This window comes from Pan troglodytes, chromosome 10 (assembly GCF_028858775.2).
Source record: "Pan troglodytes isolate AG18354 chromosome 10, NHGRI_mPanTro3-v2.0_pri, whole genome shotgun sequence".
NCBI classification, from domain to species: domain Eukaryota; kingdom Metazoa; phylum Chordata; class Mammalia; order Primates; family Hominidae; genus Pan; species Pan troglodytes.
The window spans coordinates 137,202,825-137,221,118 of NC_072408.2; the positions used below are offsets into that span (position 1 = coordinate 137,202,825).

Sequence of the window (18,294 nt, forward strand, 5' to 3'; positions counted from 1 at the left end):
CTTGGCCAAGTGCGTAAGACACACGATAGAGACTGCAGCCCCCACGGCAGGAGCTCCCATCCTCCCCAATATCAGCGGTTTCACGTTTGGCTTTTGGGTAACTTTGGAGCAGAAAAATTTTGCATTATTAGTTTTTATTTCTTCAGCTAGTGAAGTTGGGCATTTTGTGTTTGCTGTATGTATTTTACGGATTCCTTATTGACGTCTTTGGGGTAAGGTTCTAAAGGTAGAGAAGGCCCCTCCCATGCATGTGGGTGGAAAGCCTGTACCTGGGCCTTCTCAGCACTCTCTCTGCATAGCTCCTCCTGCTCCGTGGAGTATTTCCACATAGGGTCGGATTTCTTTCGTATTCTTAATTTCACTTTGACACTTGATTCATCCTCTTTTTTAGAGACTTTGGTTATTGTTGTTATACCATAAGCTCCATATACTGTTTGGTAGTCCCAGGCATCAGTTCTCTGTGATGAGAGGGGCTGCAGGAAGGGGTTGCGCCAGCTGGCAGCACCAGGGCCTGAAGTCCGGCTGCAACAGTGAGCTTGCACGCGGAGGTGCACGGAGCCAGCCAGGGGATAGCTAGGTATTTTTTCTTTACCCATATGAAAGAGCACTTCACATAAAATGGTTTTCTTTTCAAAATTAAAAATGTTTAGAAGTATATCTTTTTTCTTTTAATATGAATGAGGCTTTCAATGTAGTTTTCTTTCTTTTCCCAAAAGCTTCCAATATACCTGCAAACAAGCTTTATTTAGCAGAACTTTTCCCAAGAACCCAGTTCGTCACTGCCAGACTGCCTCTACCTCGGGGCCACAGAAAAAAGTACCGTAGAAATTTCTGGAAAGTTGAGGATTTTTGCATTTTTTTTTTTTTTGAGTGCAGCTTTAAATAATTTTCAAGAATAAGAAAATACAGTAAAGCTCACTTGGTGGAACACAGGAGTTTTGTGTTCTAGTTTAAGCAAATAGTTTATTTGAAAAGTGTTAGCGAGAGGATAGAAAAATGTTTATGTGAATGAGAACTGCAAAACGAAATTTGGCAAAAGTTTCTCATTTTGAATATACATAGGAAAGTCATAACAGAAAATGAAATTAAGAATTTAGGTATAGTTGTTTGTTGTTCAATGAAAATTGTGCCTTTACAGGTCAGGATGAGAATGGGAGGGTCATTCTGAATCGAAAGAATCACTTGTTTTATTTGGCAGGGGAGGGGGAGCAGCAGAGGCAAATGGATGGTAACGTGGGGAGGTGCTCGTGGGTCAGGGCTGCAGCCACTTCCTTAGAAGCAGCAGGAGGAAGGGTTGGAGCCATTTAACTGCAAGAGGAAATGGTTTCTGTTCTTTGAGTACTCTGTACAGTTTGGGCTTCCACTTTTAGACTAACCTGTGAAGACAGAAAATTACACTCACACTGGTAATGGAGAGCTTCCTAACTAACTTGTCTGGTACAATTTTTGGTCATAAAACAAAAGCAAAACATGGTTTTTCTCTTATCATCACCAGAAAAGGAAGATTGCTGAAGTGACTCTCAGCTCAGTCTGGGAGGGAGTTGGGGCTGGAATAGTAATTAAATGTGACTTAAGCACTTTCTTGTCCTCAGGGTGGGTGCTTTGGTTTTAGGAAAATTGTACTTACTTATAAAATAGGGGGGAAGAAAAGCTAAGACCAGCTCATTATTACTTCAGGTTTGCCTACATTTTCATACTTTGGGGAATTGGTAAATATTTTCAAAAGACTTAGAGAAACATTAGTTCTGGATACTTTTTGTTAGCAACTCTTCAACTTTTCCTATAAATACTGTAGGTAAAAAGATATTATGGTAGCAATTATGAGATAAATTATAGGTTCATGAAATTATGTGCTTGAACTATATTTTCATCTTGCCGTAAGTGTGTTGGTTTTACCTTTTTCTTTGAAAAGATATCATCTGGTTACTTGGAGAATTCTAAAATAAGGCTTTTAGGAAAATTCTGTGTATTTGGGAAGTTATATTTTGTTGTATTATGTTGCTGTAGCCGTTCATTAATTTCACTTGAATTCTAAAGCTGCCAGAGGGAATTAACAATTTGTGTTTGAATTCATCCTGGTAGTGCTTATACTGACTCCGCGCGAATGACCTTTTGTCACTGACTGGACTGTTACCGGTAGTATGAGAGTGTCACAACATTGTCAATGGCTCCCAAAACATAGACCAAAATTATTTTTGGAAAAAAAAAAAAAATACTCCCAGAAACGGTAAGGTTATGGTGATTTTTGTAAACATTAAGAGAAAGGAATTCAGTTATCCCGCTATGATAAAATATTTAAAACAAAGAGAATAAACAGTGTTGTATAAAATAACAAATTTTATTTCTAGAAAATATTTTACACTAACTGTGCACATGCACACACCCACACAGAGCTTAACCACACATGGATTTCCTTTAATAACTCTACCACATACTATTATATTACAATTTATAATAGAGTTTTTGAAGACACAATGGGGAAAGCTTTGTCATTCATTTATAAACCGTCCATAAATTACAAAAGAAAGGCAGTCTGAAAAGTATGTATAAAGAGTAAAAACAATTTACAAGTGGACAAGAATTTTACAAAAGAGTAACCATCAAATACATCTGCCAGCAACTTTGTAAGTAAGTAAGTCTTTTGTTCAAATGCCAATGATGAAGATGGGTATGGACTCATTTGGAGCAGATTTAAATTGAGTCTGGTTTTGGTGTGGCTTATGCATTATGTGGATTACTTGTGTGCCATTCATTGCTGTGTATTTGGGTATGGCATTTTGACAACGAAAGTAACAGAAAACCATATGCCACAGAATAGAACATTAAAAGCAATGAAGCTAATCGGCTTTCTGGAAGGTTGGAGTACTGGTGCTTTACCAAACAAAGTTACTTTCTCTCCTTTTTGAATGATTGAGTAAACATTTTCTGTGTGTAGCCTGGCTGGCTTTGAAAGACTGAAACTAGTATCTTAAAATGCACAGCCTGTACAACTTGATCTCGAACCACTGTGTCAGTGAGGATGAAGACCACTGAATGCACGACACATACAAAGTATACACTGTGTTTTTATTAGACAGTACAAATCATTGTGCATTTATAAGGCAGAACATCAAGGCGAATTAAACTAGGAATTTCAAGACCAGAGTCAAAGTGAAAGTTATGCATTATGAGGCAAGCATTTTGAGAAGGGAGAAAGGTTGAAAATCATTCCTTTAAGGGCGGATGACAAATGCACAAAGACTGGAATTACAGGTAGGGAGGGAGCTACAGGTGATAGCTATGCGCCCCCGTTTGTTAATAAGACGTCCCCTCCCACCTCCCAAATCAGAGCTTGGACAATGAGAGCAGACTGCCAGCGGTGACAGAGAGCAACCGCTCCTCTTTGTTCTCGTGGTTGGTTTAAAGTGGATGGTAGTGCAAAAGTGCATTTCTCTACTGGTGTCAGGGGAGAAGATTGGGTTTTTTTAGGAAGTACTTGAGTCATGAAAGCCCTAGTTTGGAATTAAAGAAAATTACATAGATTTGGCAGTTGTCCGGAAGCACATGAATCATTTCACTGCACCCAGCTTTTTCAGCAGTTTCTTGCCTTTGGAAAGCAGCCCCTTTTTCTTTTTCGAGGACATTTCCCTGCCTCTCCCAGGACTACCAGAACCCATAGATGACGTAGGTGACCCCGAATGGAGATGGACTGTGGGGGATGGAGCTCTCCTTGCTGTACCTGAACCCTCAGGAGGAACCTAGTAGGTACAGTGTTACAGTTTATTGAGTGTGTGAGCGCCAACAACAGAATTCACTTGGTAACATCGTACTGTCCCCGTTTCCCACCAGGAAAGGTCAGGGGGGTTCATTTGTTCTTTCAATTGTTGAAGTATGCCATGAGAAGCAAAGGTCCTCTCCCACAGCACGCCAGAGAGAGGCCCCAGACATAAATGTGTGGGTTCCGTTTCTCTGTCTCGAGGGAGTGCGGGGTGGCCGTTGCTTTGGCAAAGCTAAGGCAGGTAATAATTCACTTCATAAATGAAGACTAAGGGCAGGGGAGACATGATCTGAAATTAGGTTGATAGTAAAGTTGGCCGAGTACCCATCAGTAGTCTTAAAAAGCGAAAGTTCATAAAGGGAATTTTGTTGTATTTGAAACTATTTGGTTATATAAAATCCTGATATTGTTAAAGTGCATTCCTGGGGTGGTTAGTATACTATAGAAATATTGGAGATGGCACACTGGTTGAAAGAAAAAAAAAAACTAAAATGAACCTTAATTATAATCAAAGAAAGCTTAAAGGCCCTTAGTGGATGCTTGCATTATTTCCAAATAATTGAACATGAATCTTCCTCAGTAGATAGCACATGGTAGTATTTCAATATACGTTAAGCGCTTAATAGTGCTTCAGAGGGGTAGACTTTTACTCTAATACGCTGCAGGACGACTTCACCTCGCTTCCCTTTACAGCTAAGCATGTGCCTGAGTTGGCAGTGCAGCAGCATTCCTCTGGCCCTACCTCTCCAGAGCAACTCTTGCCATGTGAGTGTTCAGTATTCAGCAGGCAAATGCTGTAAGCCAAGGGGCTTCAAGCTTGCTTGGATTTAAAATCAAGGTCTAATTCTAATGGAAAACACCTAGTAAAGCATCCCAAAGTACACCTGAAGATACCATCTATTCCATCTAACGTGATCATTTGAGCTGCGTGCTTCATCAACTTAGTATTGCATTGGTATACCAACAACAAACGCGTGTTGCAGCAACTTCTGTCACAGGATGATTGTGCTTTGAGGAGGAGCATAGCTCTCTCGTAAGGTAGAGGCAGGGTTACTTAAGGAAAACACGTTCTGGCCACTCGAGCCAGTGTTTGGAGTGTTCAGAGCCAACACTCGATCACCTGTGTTCACTACTCATCTGCTTGACCTTGGGTTAAGTTTCTAAAGTAAAGCTTCCTATAGTAAACATGTTTGTTAGGTTGTGCTTTTTCCAAGAGTGGCTAACAATGCAATATGCAGCTCTCTCTATGTAAACACACAGTTAGCTTGTTAAGAAATATGTTCCCAATGTTGGCCTTTCAAATATTCTTAATGAAAATAGTAGGAAATGATTATTAAAGATGATTTGCTTCACTATAAATTCAGTTGCTTTACAACTGAGACCAAGTAATATTCTAATTATTTAGGTCCAATAGTTTTTTGAGACATATTTCTTTGTATCTTTTTTTTTTTTTTTAACCCCACAATGAAGCCTTAAGTCTACCACAATGGCCCGGTTAAGGTAGCTTAAGTTGGTATCTTTATCGGTATCTTCAGTTGCTCACTTACGTGAAGGCTACATTGCCTGATTAAGGTGTGAAATGAACACTCTTCTTCTGTTTCCAAGCAGATGAGCAAAGAAATAAAAATATATATATAAAAATATAATATAGAAAAACTTGCAGTGATGAAATAAAATAAAAATGAGATACTAAACATGAATGTAGTCTAATAGTTAAATATGCTTGAGAAGCCCTTGGATCCTTGTGAAGAGACTAAAGTCCTAACAGAGGGCAAATAACCTCCATTGCCCCCCAAATCTGAAGAGGAGCCATCCCCTTTTCACTCTTGATCAAACTGAAATGTGCTTCTATAATGTAGGATGGGACATTTCTTTGTGAGTAAAGGCAGATTGACTGATTAGAATTGAAAGGGTCTTTTTTTGTAAAATGAGTAAGATTTAGAATTAAGAATTTTTAGGCACAACTCCCATGGCTTAAGGGCAGAGAAAAAAAATTCAGGGTATATGCTTTTCGGCCCAAGATATAAAAATATCAGTGCAAAGATTGAATTAGACCACATATGGCAGAACGGGACAGAGATTAAAAAGGCTAAATAGGCTTGCTTACCCTTTTTGCCTTTGAGCGCATTGGCGTATCTTGAGAGTAGTGGGATGGAGCATCAGAAAGATAGACTTCTACGTCGTCAGGCACTTCTTCCAAGAAGTTTGAGGGCACAAGGCCTTTCTGCCCATTCAGCTCCCCCTAAAACACCAGGGGTGAGGCAGAAGAACTATTTATTTTTCTAGAAACCCACATCTTGCTTTAGCTAAAGGAATACAGCTCAGAGTACAGGTACATGGTGAGTTTATTCTGGTTCAAAAGTGGCAGGACTTGAAAGGACTCTAAATCAGGGTTTCCAAATTTTCCTCAGCAACATGCAGAGTCCTAAGCCCCTTTCCTGGGGTCTTGATTTCTCCTGTTCAGTGAGGAGCTGAGGAATCTGCCTTTTGGTCAAAGAGCCCCTGGGATTCTTAGGATCAGGCTTCTGAAGGAAACACTCCTTGGCAGATCTCATTTAGTGGTTCTCGGGCCTGGCTGATCTGAGGCACTAGGGTGCTGCTAAAAACACCATCGCTCAGCACAGCAGCCCAGAGCAATGACGGACACCTTCAGACGGTGGGGACCTGGTGGTCCTAGCATGCCGGCAAGCTTGAGCGCTACTGGTCTACTCAGCCTTAAGACTGTCCTCCCTCTTACTCATGGATAGGTTATTATCGTAAACATTCAAACAATATGGAGAAAATGAAAGTGTCTGTTGATAACCTCCTCAGACATTACTGCTTCAGGTTGGTATATATCCTTCCAGATCTTTCTACTCATTTACATATCTATGCCTTGTCTAAAGTCGAGATCCATGAGTCCATCTGCCTGCTGGTCATCTGCACCAAGTGGCTCACAGGCCTACCACGTCACTTCTTCCCCAAACTCATCTGCCCATAAAGTGCCTAAACCAAGTTCAAAATTGGCTGGCTCTGGGCAACACGGAATCCTGTTTCTCTGTTTATATGGTCTAGGAAATGACATAAAGAGCCTACTACATCAAAACACCTGTGCAGTGAAGGACACAGCAGAGTGATGAGTACCTGTGGAATGGGAGAAAATGTCTGCAAGTCATCTATCTGCTAAGGGGTCAATATCCAGAACATACAAAGAACATCAAAAAACCCAATTAAAGACATTTCTCCAAAAATGAGATTCAGGTGGCCAGCAGGCACATGAAAAGATGCCAGTCACCACGAATCTCCAGGGAAATGCAATTCAAAACCATGTAGTACCACCTCACACTACTATCAAAAACAAAATGGAAAAAACAGGTACTGGTGAAGATATGAAGAAACGAATACTCCTGCACTTTTGGTGGGAAGGTGAGATGGTGCAGCTGCTATTGAAAACAAGATGGCAGTTTTGCAAGATGGAAAGAGTTCTGTAGACAGATGGTGGTGATTGTTTGCACAATGTAAACATACTTAACACTACTGAACTATATACTTAAAAATGATTTTATATCTTTTTTTTTTTTTAATTGAGACAGAGTCTCGCTCTATCACCCAGGCTGAAGTGCAGTAGCATGATCTCGGCTCACTGCCACCTCCACCTCCCGGGTTCAAGCAATTCTCCCACCTCAGCCTCCCAAGTAGCTGGAATTACAGGCACATGCCACCATGCCCGGCTAATTTTTGTATTTTTAGTAGAGACAGGGTTTCGCCGTGTTGGCCAAGCTGGTCTCGAACTCCTGACCTCAGGTGATCCACCCGCCTCAGCCTTCCAAAGTGCTGGGATTACAGGCTGAGGCACTATACCTGGCCAAAATATTTTAGATAAATTTTATGTAGATTTTATCACAAAAATTAATTGGAAGAGGCAGCCCCACATACTTCCTGCATCTTCCTGTTTAGCAACGCTGCCAGGTGCACACTCACTGCCCTGCCCCGCCCCACTCTTCTGCTTGGACCTTGAAGGTCCTACTCTTATCTACCTGTGACTGCCCTGGGCCTTCTCTCACCGGCTCCATTATTGGCTTATTCTCTGTTGACATTACAGACTATTTCTAGGCCACCTATCCTTTTTACTGTGCATGTGCCCCTGGCGATTTCTTCCTGTCGAGGGTTTTTAATAACATCTAAATACGAAGACACTCAAAAGTTATAACCAGTCAAGTCCCCCCTCATTAGGTCCAACAGCCAGATTTCTCCGCCAGCCTTAGAAAAGATTCTTCCTCTGGCTGAGCACCAGATGGAGTAGTTGGCTTATATTTGGGGAGTGTGTTCTGTGAACACACACAATGTTATGCACACATCTCCGCGGGTGTCATGCTCACACCACAAGAGGCGTGTGTACCCCAGCCTGCAGAGGCTCCTGTAGAGCCAGGCCTCCAGGCCAGCCCCTGCTCTGGCTGAGTAGAATGTGGGTGGAACTGCCTGCACTGGTTATTGCTCTTGTTCTTTTGGGCTGAACACACATAGCCCTAGTAAAATCCACGTCAGAACGCACATGTACCACGTCACTCCCTTCCCCATGTCTGATGCCTCTACCACTGTGTGCTACTGCGTCCAAAGTGACGACGGGAGCTGCTCACGGTGTGAATACTGCTTTGGCCTAAGTTCCGTTCTGTTTGGAGAGGCTCAGATGTCCTGTTCATACCCCCCAAGCTCAAGAGTTTCTAAGCCAGGTTTTCCATTCAACGTTGTTCTTATCCTTGCGTTCTCAAGGGCACCCATCACCTAGGTCAGAATCGAAGCCTCCCCCCAGACGACATTCTCTGTCCCTCTGACTGACAGTCTGAACGCTGGATAAGATCATCTTGAGTCTGCCTTCCCCTGGTACTGACATATTTCGGGCCATGTTTCCTGCCTGGATGGTTCCATATAGCATGTTTCCCAGCCTCCTGGACCCACTCCCATCCCCCTTCAAAAGTGTACCATCAAAACCCTTTACAGAATAACTAACTTTCTCTAAAAAAATTTCACCTTGACCTTTCCCTCCTCAGTCCCTCCATAATTTGATCTCTGCTTCTCTCCTACGCCTCATTTCCCACCATTTCTCTATTTGCGGCCAAACAGTAACTACCTGGAGGCCTAATGTCCAGACAGAATGGGAATAGGCTGAAAGGCAGAAAACACCAAAATCGATTCCCTCCCAGTTTTCTCTGTGCCCCAGTCAGTGAGACATCCACTCGTGTTTGCATACTCCTCTGGATTATCTCCCGTACCTTAGTACGCCACGTGATGGCTTGCTTTTGACATAGGAAGGTACAGGATTTAAGGTTTCAGATACCGAGATGCTGGGCTATAGCAAGAACAGCACGCGCTTTAAAACATGATGGGGTGTTAGAAGTCTTCAGTGACTTAATGGGGGCTGATGTAAATTATGAAATAGCAAAAGGAGGAAAAGGCCAGAGAGGACAGCAGGAGTCCCTCGGGGGTCCCTGCTTACGCTTGTTTTACTGATATGGGATATAGCAGAACAGAGAAAGAGGAGGGTGATATTACAATATTAGGACCGGTGGAGTATTTGAATTCGCTCTCTCGAGATGTTTAAGGTTACAGATATCAAAACAAAGTACCAAGAAATTTAAGATTTTTGGTATCAAATTAGGTGTCCCCTGTCATTGTTTATCAAATAAGAAATACTTAAATGAACTGGGCAGTCCGCTCAGTGAACATGACCAGCAAAATCATACTAAAACCATTTGGAGAAGTGGTAAATAAAAAGAAGCATACGTTTCATATTAATTTAGATCTGATTCCCACTATAATATAAAAACTTAGGGAAGACTATTCAAGAAACTAAGAAGATAAAACATAACTGGGGAATAGAAACATGCAGACAAGTTAGAAAAATCTTCTTAAATTCCAGGAAAGCACCATGCCCATTGTTTCAACATGTGAAAATCTAAATGAAAAGTACATTCCTCTGAAGATGTGTAGATTGTTAAAAACTGATAAGATAACCATTTAAGCAAATAAAAACTTTTGTGCAACTGCAGTCTAAAAAGATACTGAACCTAAAGGATATCTCTCTGGGCAGATTCTAATAACCTTCAAATAATAGTAATTGCTGTGTCACTTAATCTCCTCTAAAGCATAGAAAAAGGTTGAAATTTTCTTAGTTTATTTGGTAATTCTAGCATAATCCCGGTATCAAAAGCTACAACAAAGGTATTCCAAAGAATACAGATTATTATTATTTCTGGAATATAATTTCTGAATAAAATATTAGCAAATCAACTTCCAGTGCCTTAAAAATATTATATATGATGGCCAGTAATTTACTGATGAAAAATAAGCAAACTAAAACTTTCTTAGCATTATAAAGGATACTTTCTCCGTATTATAAAGACCATCTATCTTTATTGATAGTCTAACCTACATATAACAGTGTAAAAATATCAGTGGTATTCCTACTACAATACATAACAAGTCAAAGATTTCCTTATCTCTGTTATTCAGAATCGTTCTAAGTGATTAGTAAGACAATTAAAAATGATGACAAATTATAAATATTGGTGAAGAGGAGGCAAAATAATGACAATCTGGGGGAACCCAAGGGAATCGGTTGATAAGAGACATAAATGCATTCAGAAAAATGATTTGTGGGGGACATGTACACACACACACACTTTTCCAACATGTTTTCTAAATAACCAGTGGAATATATACTGGGGGAAAAAATCATTCACAATCATAATAAGATCTATATAATTCCTTTTTGTTTGTTTTTGAGACAGAGTTTTGCTCTGTCACCCAGGCTGGAGTGCAATGGCATGATCTCAGCTCACTGCAACCTCCACCTCCTGGGTTCAAGTGATTCTCCTGCCTCAGCCTCCAAAGTAGCTGGGATTACAGGCGCCCACCACCACGCCCGGCTAATTCTTTTGTATTTTTAGTAGAAACGGGGTTTCACCATGTTGGCCAGGCTGATATCGAATGCCTGACCTCAGGTGATCAGCACGCCTCAGCCTCCGCATGAGTCACCGTGCCCGGCCGTTGGATCTATATAGTTCCTAAGAGTAAACTTAAGATATATAAAGGATGCGTAAGAATAAATCTATGGATCTTTTCTGACAGATGAAAGGAAAAACTTTTTAAGAGGAGGCGCATGCTATGTCAGAACTGAAAGACAATATTATGTCTATTTCTTCCAAAAGCTAAATGTACATCTAAACAAAAAATTATAGGTTTGTTGTGGAGGTGGGACTCTTTACAAAATGTTCCCTCCCAAATATAAAAATGCGTTATAAAAATACAATAAAGACAGCATGGAGTAGTGTTAAAGTCCATAAATACTCTAAGTATTAAATTCCTATTTACACTTTAATTTTAAAACATATTCATTTTTTATTATTAAAAAATGATTTTTTTAAAGTAGGGAAAGTGCAGATTATTTAGTAAATGTGTTGAGACATTTGTTCTCATAGTTAGGAAAAAATGGTAGATACTTGAGATTTACATGTGGAAAGTGAAACCATAAAACTGAAACAAAATGAGGTGATTATTTCTATCACCTTGAAGGACCTTTTAGGCATGACCCCCAAGGCAGAAACATTTGACCGCATGCAAACGTGAAATTCATCCTCAATAAACAACAAAAATGGAGAAGCAAACACACACACACAAAGTTAAAAAGCAGAGGTTGAGCTGGAAAGAACTATTTGAAACACATGTGACAAAGTATGGATATCCTCACCAAAGCCAAATCAGAAACCAGGCAGAGGAGAGAGCCTGGGAATCCTACACATGCCTGCGGCTGTAGCATGTTTGACTCAGAGAGAAACCTACCGTCCAGGATGTCATCAGTTCTTGCCGATTCTGATAAAGGCGGTGGGGGAGCAGGTGGAAACACATGTGCAAGGTGGGGACCCCCACTGGGCTCTGCGCAGGGTCCTAAGTGGCCCTGTGGGCTTCTGGTCAGGGAGGGGCAGCTACTTGCAAAGATGCCCCAGCTGCAGAAACTCTGAGATAACCCCACCCCATTCCCTCCCTTCTGTGCCCCAGGGAGTATTCAAGACATGCTCCAGGGGAACAGAAAAGGAGGGAGGGTGGCTCTGAGGTCCCTGCCAGGAATCACCAGCAGCAAGGGGTGGGGGGGGGGTTCCATGCTGCTAACAGCAGTTGGCTCTAGAAAAAAGGTCAGGGAGAAGTCCTAACATCTGTGGGGTTTTAGGTTTTTTTTTTTTTTTTTGCTTATTTCTATTTCTTCCTTTTCCTAAAATTTATTTTTGACCTATACAGTTAAGTAATCTAGAAACTTAAATTGTTTTGTAAATGTTTGGGTGGCAGCAATTTAAAAAATAAGAATATGAATGTATTTGTTTTGTTTACAGTGCATATACATTGAAAACACTAGTATTAGCAAGGAAGAAACAATGAAGTTCACAGTCCCAACTTTCTAGATTATCTATAACTCAGCAAAGTTCTATAACTCAGCCAATTAAGCAAAGCTATCAGCAGCCATATGACGTTCATGCCCAATTTTAAGAGAAGGAACAGACTAGCAAAACAAAACACACAAAATATATGAAAATACAAAAATCAAATGGTACTTCCTGATATTTCAAAAACTTACATAATAAAATCCATCTTCATCAATTTCGCCAAAAACTGTAATAATATCTCCTGTGCAAAATGTAAGTTCAGCCTGTGGAGATGAAACATAAAATTAATCGTATTTTTCTACACAACAGCAGTAGTTTTTTAAAAATAAGTTCTCTATGCTTTCCCTTACTATTTGAGAATTTCTGGTATTAATCTACTCTTTCAGTCAAATAAAGGTAGAAGCTAATGAATGGCTCTGTCCACAGTCTTCTAGAAAGTAAGAACAAACCAAGATAATGTCCACCTAAAAGGAAAATGCTGCAGTGCTTTGATTTTGGCCAAAATTCAAGATTATTACCATGTTCTACTGATAATACATTTTTAAAGCTAGTGAAATAGTTAATTGTAAAAACCTGGAATATTAGGGAAATGTTCTCTGCAGTATAAGGACCATTACGTAAATATCCTTTCACTGAGTATTTTAAAACCTACTCAATTATTAATGAAACATCTATTTATTTATTGAGACAGAATCTCACTGTGTTGCCCAGGCTGGAGTGCAGCAGTGCAACCTTGGCTCACTGCAACCTCTGCCTCTCGGGTTCAAGCAATTGTTCTGTCTCAGCCTCCTGAGCAGCTGGGACTACAGGTGTGTGCCACCAAGCCTGGTTAATTTTTATATTTTTTATAGAGATGTGGTTTTGCCATGTTGCCCAGGCTGGTCTTGAACTCTTGATCTCAAGCAGTCTGCCCACCTCCCAAAGTGCTGGGATTACAGGCGTAAGCCACCGCACCCAGCCTAAACATTTCTTTATTCAGTGTCTACGATGGGCCGGGCTGCAGCCCCAAAGCAGGCGGTGTCAAACACGCCCCACTGCCCTCAGGGGTCCAACTGACCCAGTACATTTCAGTTCCCAGTCACCCAGCAGAACATGGAAGCAGAAATCTAGACAATATTCACAACCAAACACATTTTCTTTCTAAATGTCAAAATGAGGGAATATAGTTGGTGAGCCAGTGGCTTGTCAGAGCAAAGTACTGTGTAACATGGGTTCACATACATCTTGTCATCTCAGCTAGTAGCTGCAGAGACTGGAGACCCCACCTCTCATTTCTGAAGGCAGTGGTTTCAGCCTTCAAGACACCAGGCATCCCAAGCTGTGCCGGGCGACACAACCTCACCTATCACTGCTTTCCTCTCTACTGTTCTATGTGTGGGGCCTGACTGCTTTGCTTTTGTTTGCTGACCACATGTGATGGGCTTTTATTTCTCTCCTAAAGATGGCCCTCAGGTGGCATCACCATTAGATGTGGATGACAGATTGTTCTTTCTGTCATGGCACAGGAAAATCTGGGCCATAGGGACAGGGCTTGTCAGGGGCTGGCCATGTCCCTGGGAATCCCATGATTTCTCTCCTGCGTGGCCATGTCTGTATCAGCCATCCCTCGGGTCGGCAGCCCTTCCTACGGATGGTTCGGAGAGAAGGAATGAGGAGGTGAACACACGTGGCCTCAGTGTGGTGTACCACGAGGGAAGGGAAGGGTGTGGTTGTGTCCGTCGTGAAGCGCAGTGTTTGGCTGGTACCTCGACATCGACGTTAGGCGAGCTTTCTCTGGGGTCGTAGTCATACAGGGCCACCATTCTCCGCGTCGATACCGAATGATGCCTGCCACTTCTCCTGCTTCTCTCTGTTCAAATCACAAGGGGGGAAGAAATCCATCATGAGGTTATTTCAAACTTAGCGGTGTTCCCCTCCTTCCGGGTCACACATGGCCAATACAGCCGAGACCTGGCACTGCTAACAGGGCCACGTGCTCCTGGGCACTCACATCAGCAAACGTCTCTACTTTGGGTCAGTGGTCTGGGACTCCATATTCTTATATTTTTGCTGTAGTATGGTTTCTCCCCCTTGGACTAACATGAACCTTTTCCTTCCTCCAGTCTGTCCATTAAACCAGTGAGACTCACATGAAGCACGGGGCTCTCAAACAGCAAATTTAGACGGCTTTGGCCAGCACGGGGAGGCCGTGGCTCGGGAGGCCCTGCAGAGTGCACGGTTGTGACACTGCTCTGGGAAGTCCCCATAGACACAGTTTTAAAAGTGCCTGTTTGTGTAACTATGGTGGCGCTACAAAATCAAGTCATGCTCCCCTAAGCGGAGGCAAAACTAAGGCACTGTCCTCAGGAGAAGCACGAATATAAACAGGGATGCCTTCCCCACCCAGCCCAGTGGCTTCCCTCATGCTGCTTCCCTGGCATCCTTCCATTGTGGTTTAGCAGCGGCCGTAGAGAAGATCCCAGCTCTGCACAGTCGACTTAGAGGTGCATTCCCACGGCCTGGCTCTGTCTCTGCCACAGATCGGGGCCTGGGCATCATCCCAGCACACTCAGAAGCATAAGAAGGGGCTGCAGAGGAATTGCCCTAGGCTCTGCCCAGTGTGAGCGCTCCACACAGATAACAGGTGAACACTCTCAGGACGTAAGGAGGCCTCAGTGCAGAGCCGCAGAACCTGGCCCAATCACGAAACCCCTGTCAGACTGAAGGGGTGGGGCTGTGAAGGACTTTCCTCCTGGCGAAAGTTGGCATTTATGTGTTTCTTCTAAACACAGCCACTTTTTGCTTACATTTGATTTGGGGAATTCCAAACATACAGATGAAAACTATCAAAGGCAAATATCTTAACGGCAACTAAAGTCAGCGATGTGGCTTTTCAGTGGTTTTCAGCAGGTACAGGGGCCAGCTGTGTAGCCCTGCAACATTCCAGCGATTACTGTCCCCTTGGGTTCTGGTTAGGAGCCACTGCTGTAGTTTACAGGACGCACACACGCCTCTGTGCACATGTGTCCTCTGCAGGACCTGCACATGTGTGTCTCCTCCAGAGGTTAGTGTTTCTCAGCATTGTTCATGTTACAGGGAATGTTACAAGTATGACTTTTGAAAGGTGGCATAACAACATACATGTACTTCTCACTGAGGTCAAACTTACATACACGAAGGCTCACTCTTCCCAGCGTGCAGTACTTTACGTTGTGATAAGCACACACGGTCCAGAAACCCCACAACAATCAAGATATAGACCGGCCATAGTCCTCTGTAGTCACTTCAGCCCAGGTAACCACAGATCTGTTTCCCGTCCCAGACCTTGGCCCTTTCCAGAATGTCACTAAAAGGGACTCATACAGAATGTAGCTTTTTTTTTTTTTTTTGAGATGGACTCTCGCTCTGTCGCCCAGGCTGGAGTGCAGGGGCGCGATCCCGGCTCACTGCAAGCTCCGCCTCCCGGGTTCATGCGATTCTCCTGCTTCGGCCTCCTGAGTAGCTGGGACTACAGGTGCCCGCCACCACGCCCGGCTAATTTTTTTGTATTTTTTTGTATAGACGGGGTTTCACCGTGTTAGCCAGGATGGTTTCAATCTCCTGACCTCATGATCCGCCCACCTCGGCCTCCCAAAGTGCTGGGATTACAGGCGTGAGCCACTGCGCCCGGCCCAGAATGTAGCTTTTGAGACAGGCTTCTTTCATTTGGATGACGCCTCTGAGATTCACCCCTGTCACTGGCTGTATTAGCAGTGGCTCTGTTCCATTGCTGAGTAGGCCCCATTGTGTGGGGCGCCTTCGTTCTGTTTCTCAGTCACCAGCTAAAAGCACCTGAGTTGTTTCCAGATTTTGATGACCGTTGGTCAAACCACTATTAACAAACATTCATGTACAGGTTTTTTGTGTGTGAACATAAGTTTCCCTTTCTTTTGAGTAAATGTATAAGAGGGAAGTTGTTGGATTGTATTGTAAGTGCACATATAACTTTACAAGAAACCAGCGAACTGTTTTGCAGAGCGGTGATGCCATTTTCCACTTTCACCAGCATGCACAGGCCCACCTGGCACACTTTGTGCCCACACCTGCGACGGCCAGCCGTTTTAATCTTAGCCATTCTCAGTGTGTGTGCATTGGTTTCTCAGGGTGGTTTTAATTTGTGTTTCACTGATGATGTTAAAGATCTTTTCATGTGCTTATTTGCCACCCACATATTGTCTTTGGCGAAAGGTCACTTAAATATTTTGTACATATTTTTATTGGGTTGTTTTCTTATTGATGAGTTTTGAAAGGTCTTTGTGTATTCTGAATGCAAGTCCTTTTTTCAGTGGGTTTTACTTGCAAGGATTTTCTGCCAGCCTGTGGCTTTTTATTCTGCACTTTTTTAAGTGCAGAGTATTTAATTTTGGTGAAGCCTAACATTGACTTTTTCCTTTTATGTATCATGTTTTAATGTCCTGTCAAAGAAATCATTGCCTATTATAAAGTTTTCTCCTGTGTTTTCTTCTGGAAATATTAGAGTCTTAATTTTTATACTTGAAACTATGATCCATTTTTATTTAAGTTTTTAATATGGTGAGAGTGTGGTTAAGGTTCATTTTGGCATATGGATGTGCAGTAATGCCAGCACCAATGATTGAAAAGAGCATCCTTTCTCCGTTGAATTGCCTTTTTACCTTTGTCCAAAATCAGTGGACTCCATATGTGTTGGTCTGTTTCTGGACTTCATTCTGCCCCATTAATCTATGTTTCTATCCTTTCTCTAATACCACGTTGTCTCGATTAGCATACCTCTATAGTAGTAAGCTTGCAATTAGCTTATGTGAATCTTCCAAGCTTCTTGTTCTTGTTAAAAATAGTTTTGGCTACTCTAGTTCCTTTGCCTCTCCATATACATTTTAGAATTCGCTTGTTGATTCTACATAAATCCCGGCACAGATTTCGAATGGTCTTGCCCTGCATCTGTAGGCTCACTTGGGGCAGCTGACATACCAATATTAAGCCCATGAATACGATCTCTCTGTCCATTTATTTAGGTATCTGATTTCTTTCCTCAGTGTTTTCTGATTTTCGGCATACAAATACTGCACGTGTTTTGTTAGACTTAATGCTAAGTAGTTCATGTTTTGTTGTGTCATTGTAAACGGCACTACTTTTAAAAATTTTAATTTCTAAATTTTCATTGCTCACATATGGAAATACAACTGATTTTTGTATATTGACCTTGTATCCATTGATGTTGCTACACTCCATTTGTTAGTTCTAGGAACTTTTTTATCCTTTGAGATTCCTTGAGATTTTCTAAGTAGATTTCCATGTCATCTGTGAACAGAAAAAGTTGTATTCCTTCCTTTCCAGTCTGTACACCAGGTGTGACTTCCCCTCACCATGTCGCCCTGGTTATGACCTCCAGTATGATGTGGAAAAGGAGTGGTGAGGGCCGACGTCCTTGTCTGTGCCTGGTATTAGGAGGATCACATTCAGCCTTTCACCATTAAGGATGATAGTTTCTGGCAATGCGGCGGGGGGCACATAGATATATCAGGCTAGGTTCCCTTGGCCATCGACATTTAGAAAAATAGCATAAAAAAATTTTAATCTAACTGATAAATCAAGTTACCGTTCCTTAACAGAAATTCTTGTATACTTTCTGGGTCTGTGGTGTACAGGGCCTGTGTTCTCTTTGAAAGAGTCTTAGTCAACTTCGGGAAAGGAGATCTTAACAAAAGTGGGTAGAGGGGATAAAGGGCTCAAAGATCTTCGATCTCATGGATTTAATGTGGGCGATATATTCACACTAAACCTCGACTATTAGATGTGGATTCTATCTTGAAACAATGCGTTTATTAATGCCAAAAAAGGTTGAAATGTTTTGATTTTGTGATTATCCTTAAAATTATGTATAGTCTTTGAAGCACTGAATTTTGTCTTTGAAGTCTGATTTAGAAGCTAATCAAGTTTTGAACTATTAAACCTTAAATATGAATGATATAAAACTGATATCTCTCTACAGCTTTTTAGAAAAAACAGAGGCTTTTTTTGAGACTACAGAGGCTTTTTTTAATGAGGACATTGTTATTGCACATGGAAAAAAATTTAAAACTCATAAATGTAATGTTGCTTAAAAAATCACTGAAAATAGTTTTG

The 18,294-nt window shown here is 41.8% G+C and overlaps 2 protein-coding genes across 41 annotated transcripts in view; one reads left to right on the forward strand and one right to left on the reverse strand.

The window, feature by feature from the left end:
- The window catches only part of PIWIL1 (piwi like RNA-mediated gene silencing 1), a 93,658-nt gene that overhangs the window by 61,137 nt on the left and 14,227 nt on the right, over positions 1-18,294 (forward strand). The window lies entirely within an intron of this gene.
- RIMBP2 (RIMS binding protein 2) overlaps positions 2,320-18,294 on the reverse strand; it is a 321,527-nt gene continuing 305,552 nt past the window's right edge. For 13 of the 21 annotated variants that reach the window (XM_024348148.3, XM_016924628.4, XM_024348149.3 and 10 more), the window contains 4 exons: positions 13,917-14,020; positions 12,363-12,434; positions 5,865-5,999; positions 2,320-3,737 (listed from right to left, as the gene is read on the reverse strand). In XM_024348148.3, coding sequence (XP_024203916.2) covers positions 3,549-3,737; positions 5,865-5,999; positions 12,363-12,434; positions 13,917-14,020 — 500 coding nt within the window. In that variant the 3' untranslated portion in view covers positions 2,320-3,548. Of the gene's footprint in view, positions 5,352-5,864; positions 6,000-12,362; positions 12,435-13,916; positions 14,021-18,294 lie in introns of all 21 variants that reach the window. The other 8 variants (XM_024348150.3, XM_054664718.2, XM_054664725.2 and 5 more) reach the window with 3 other exon arrangements.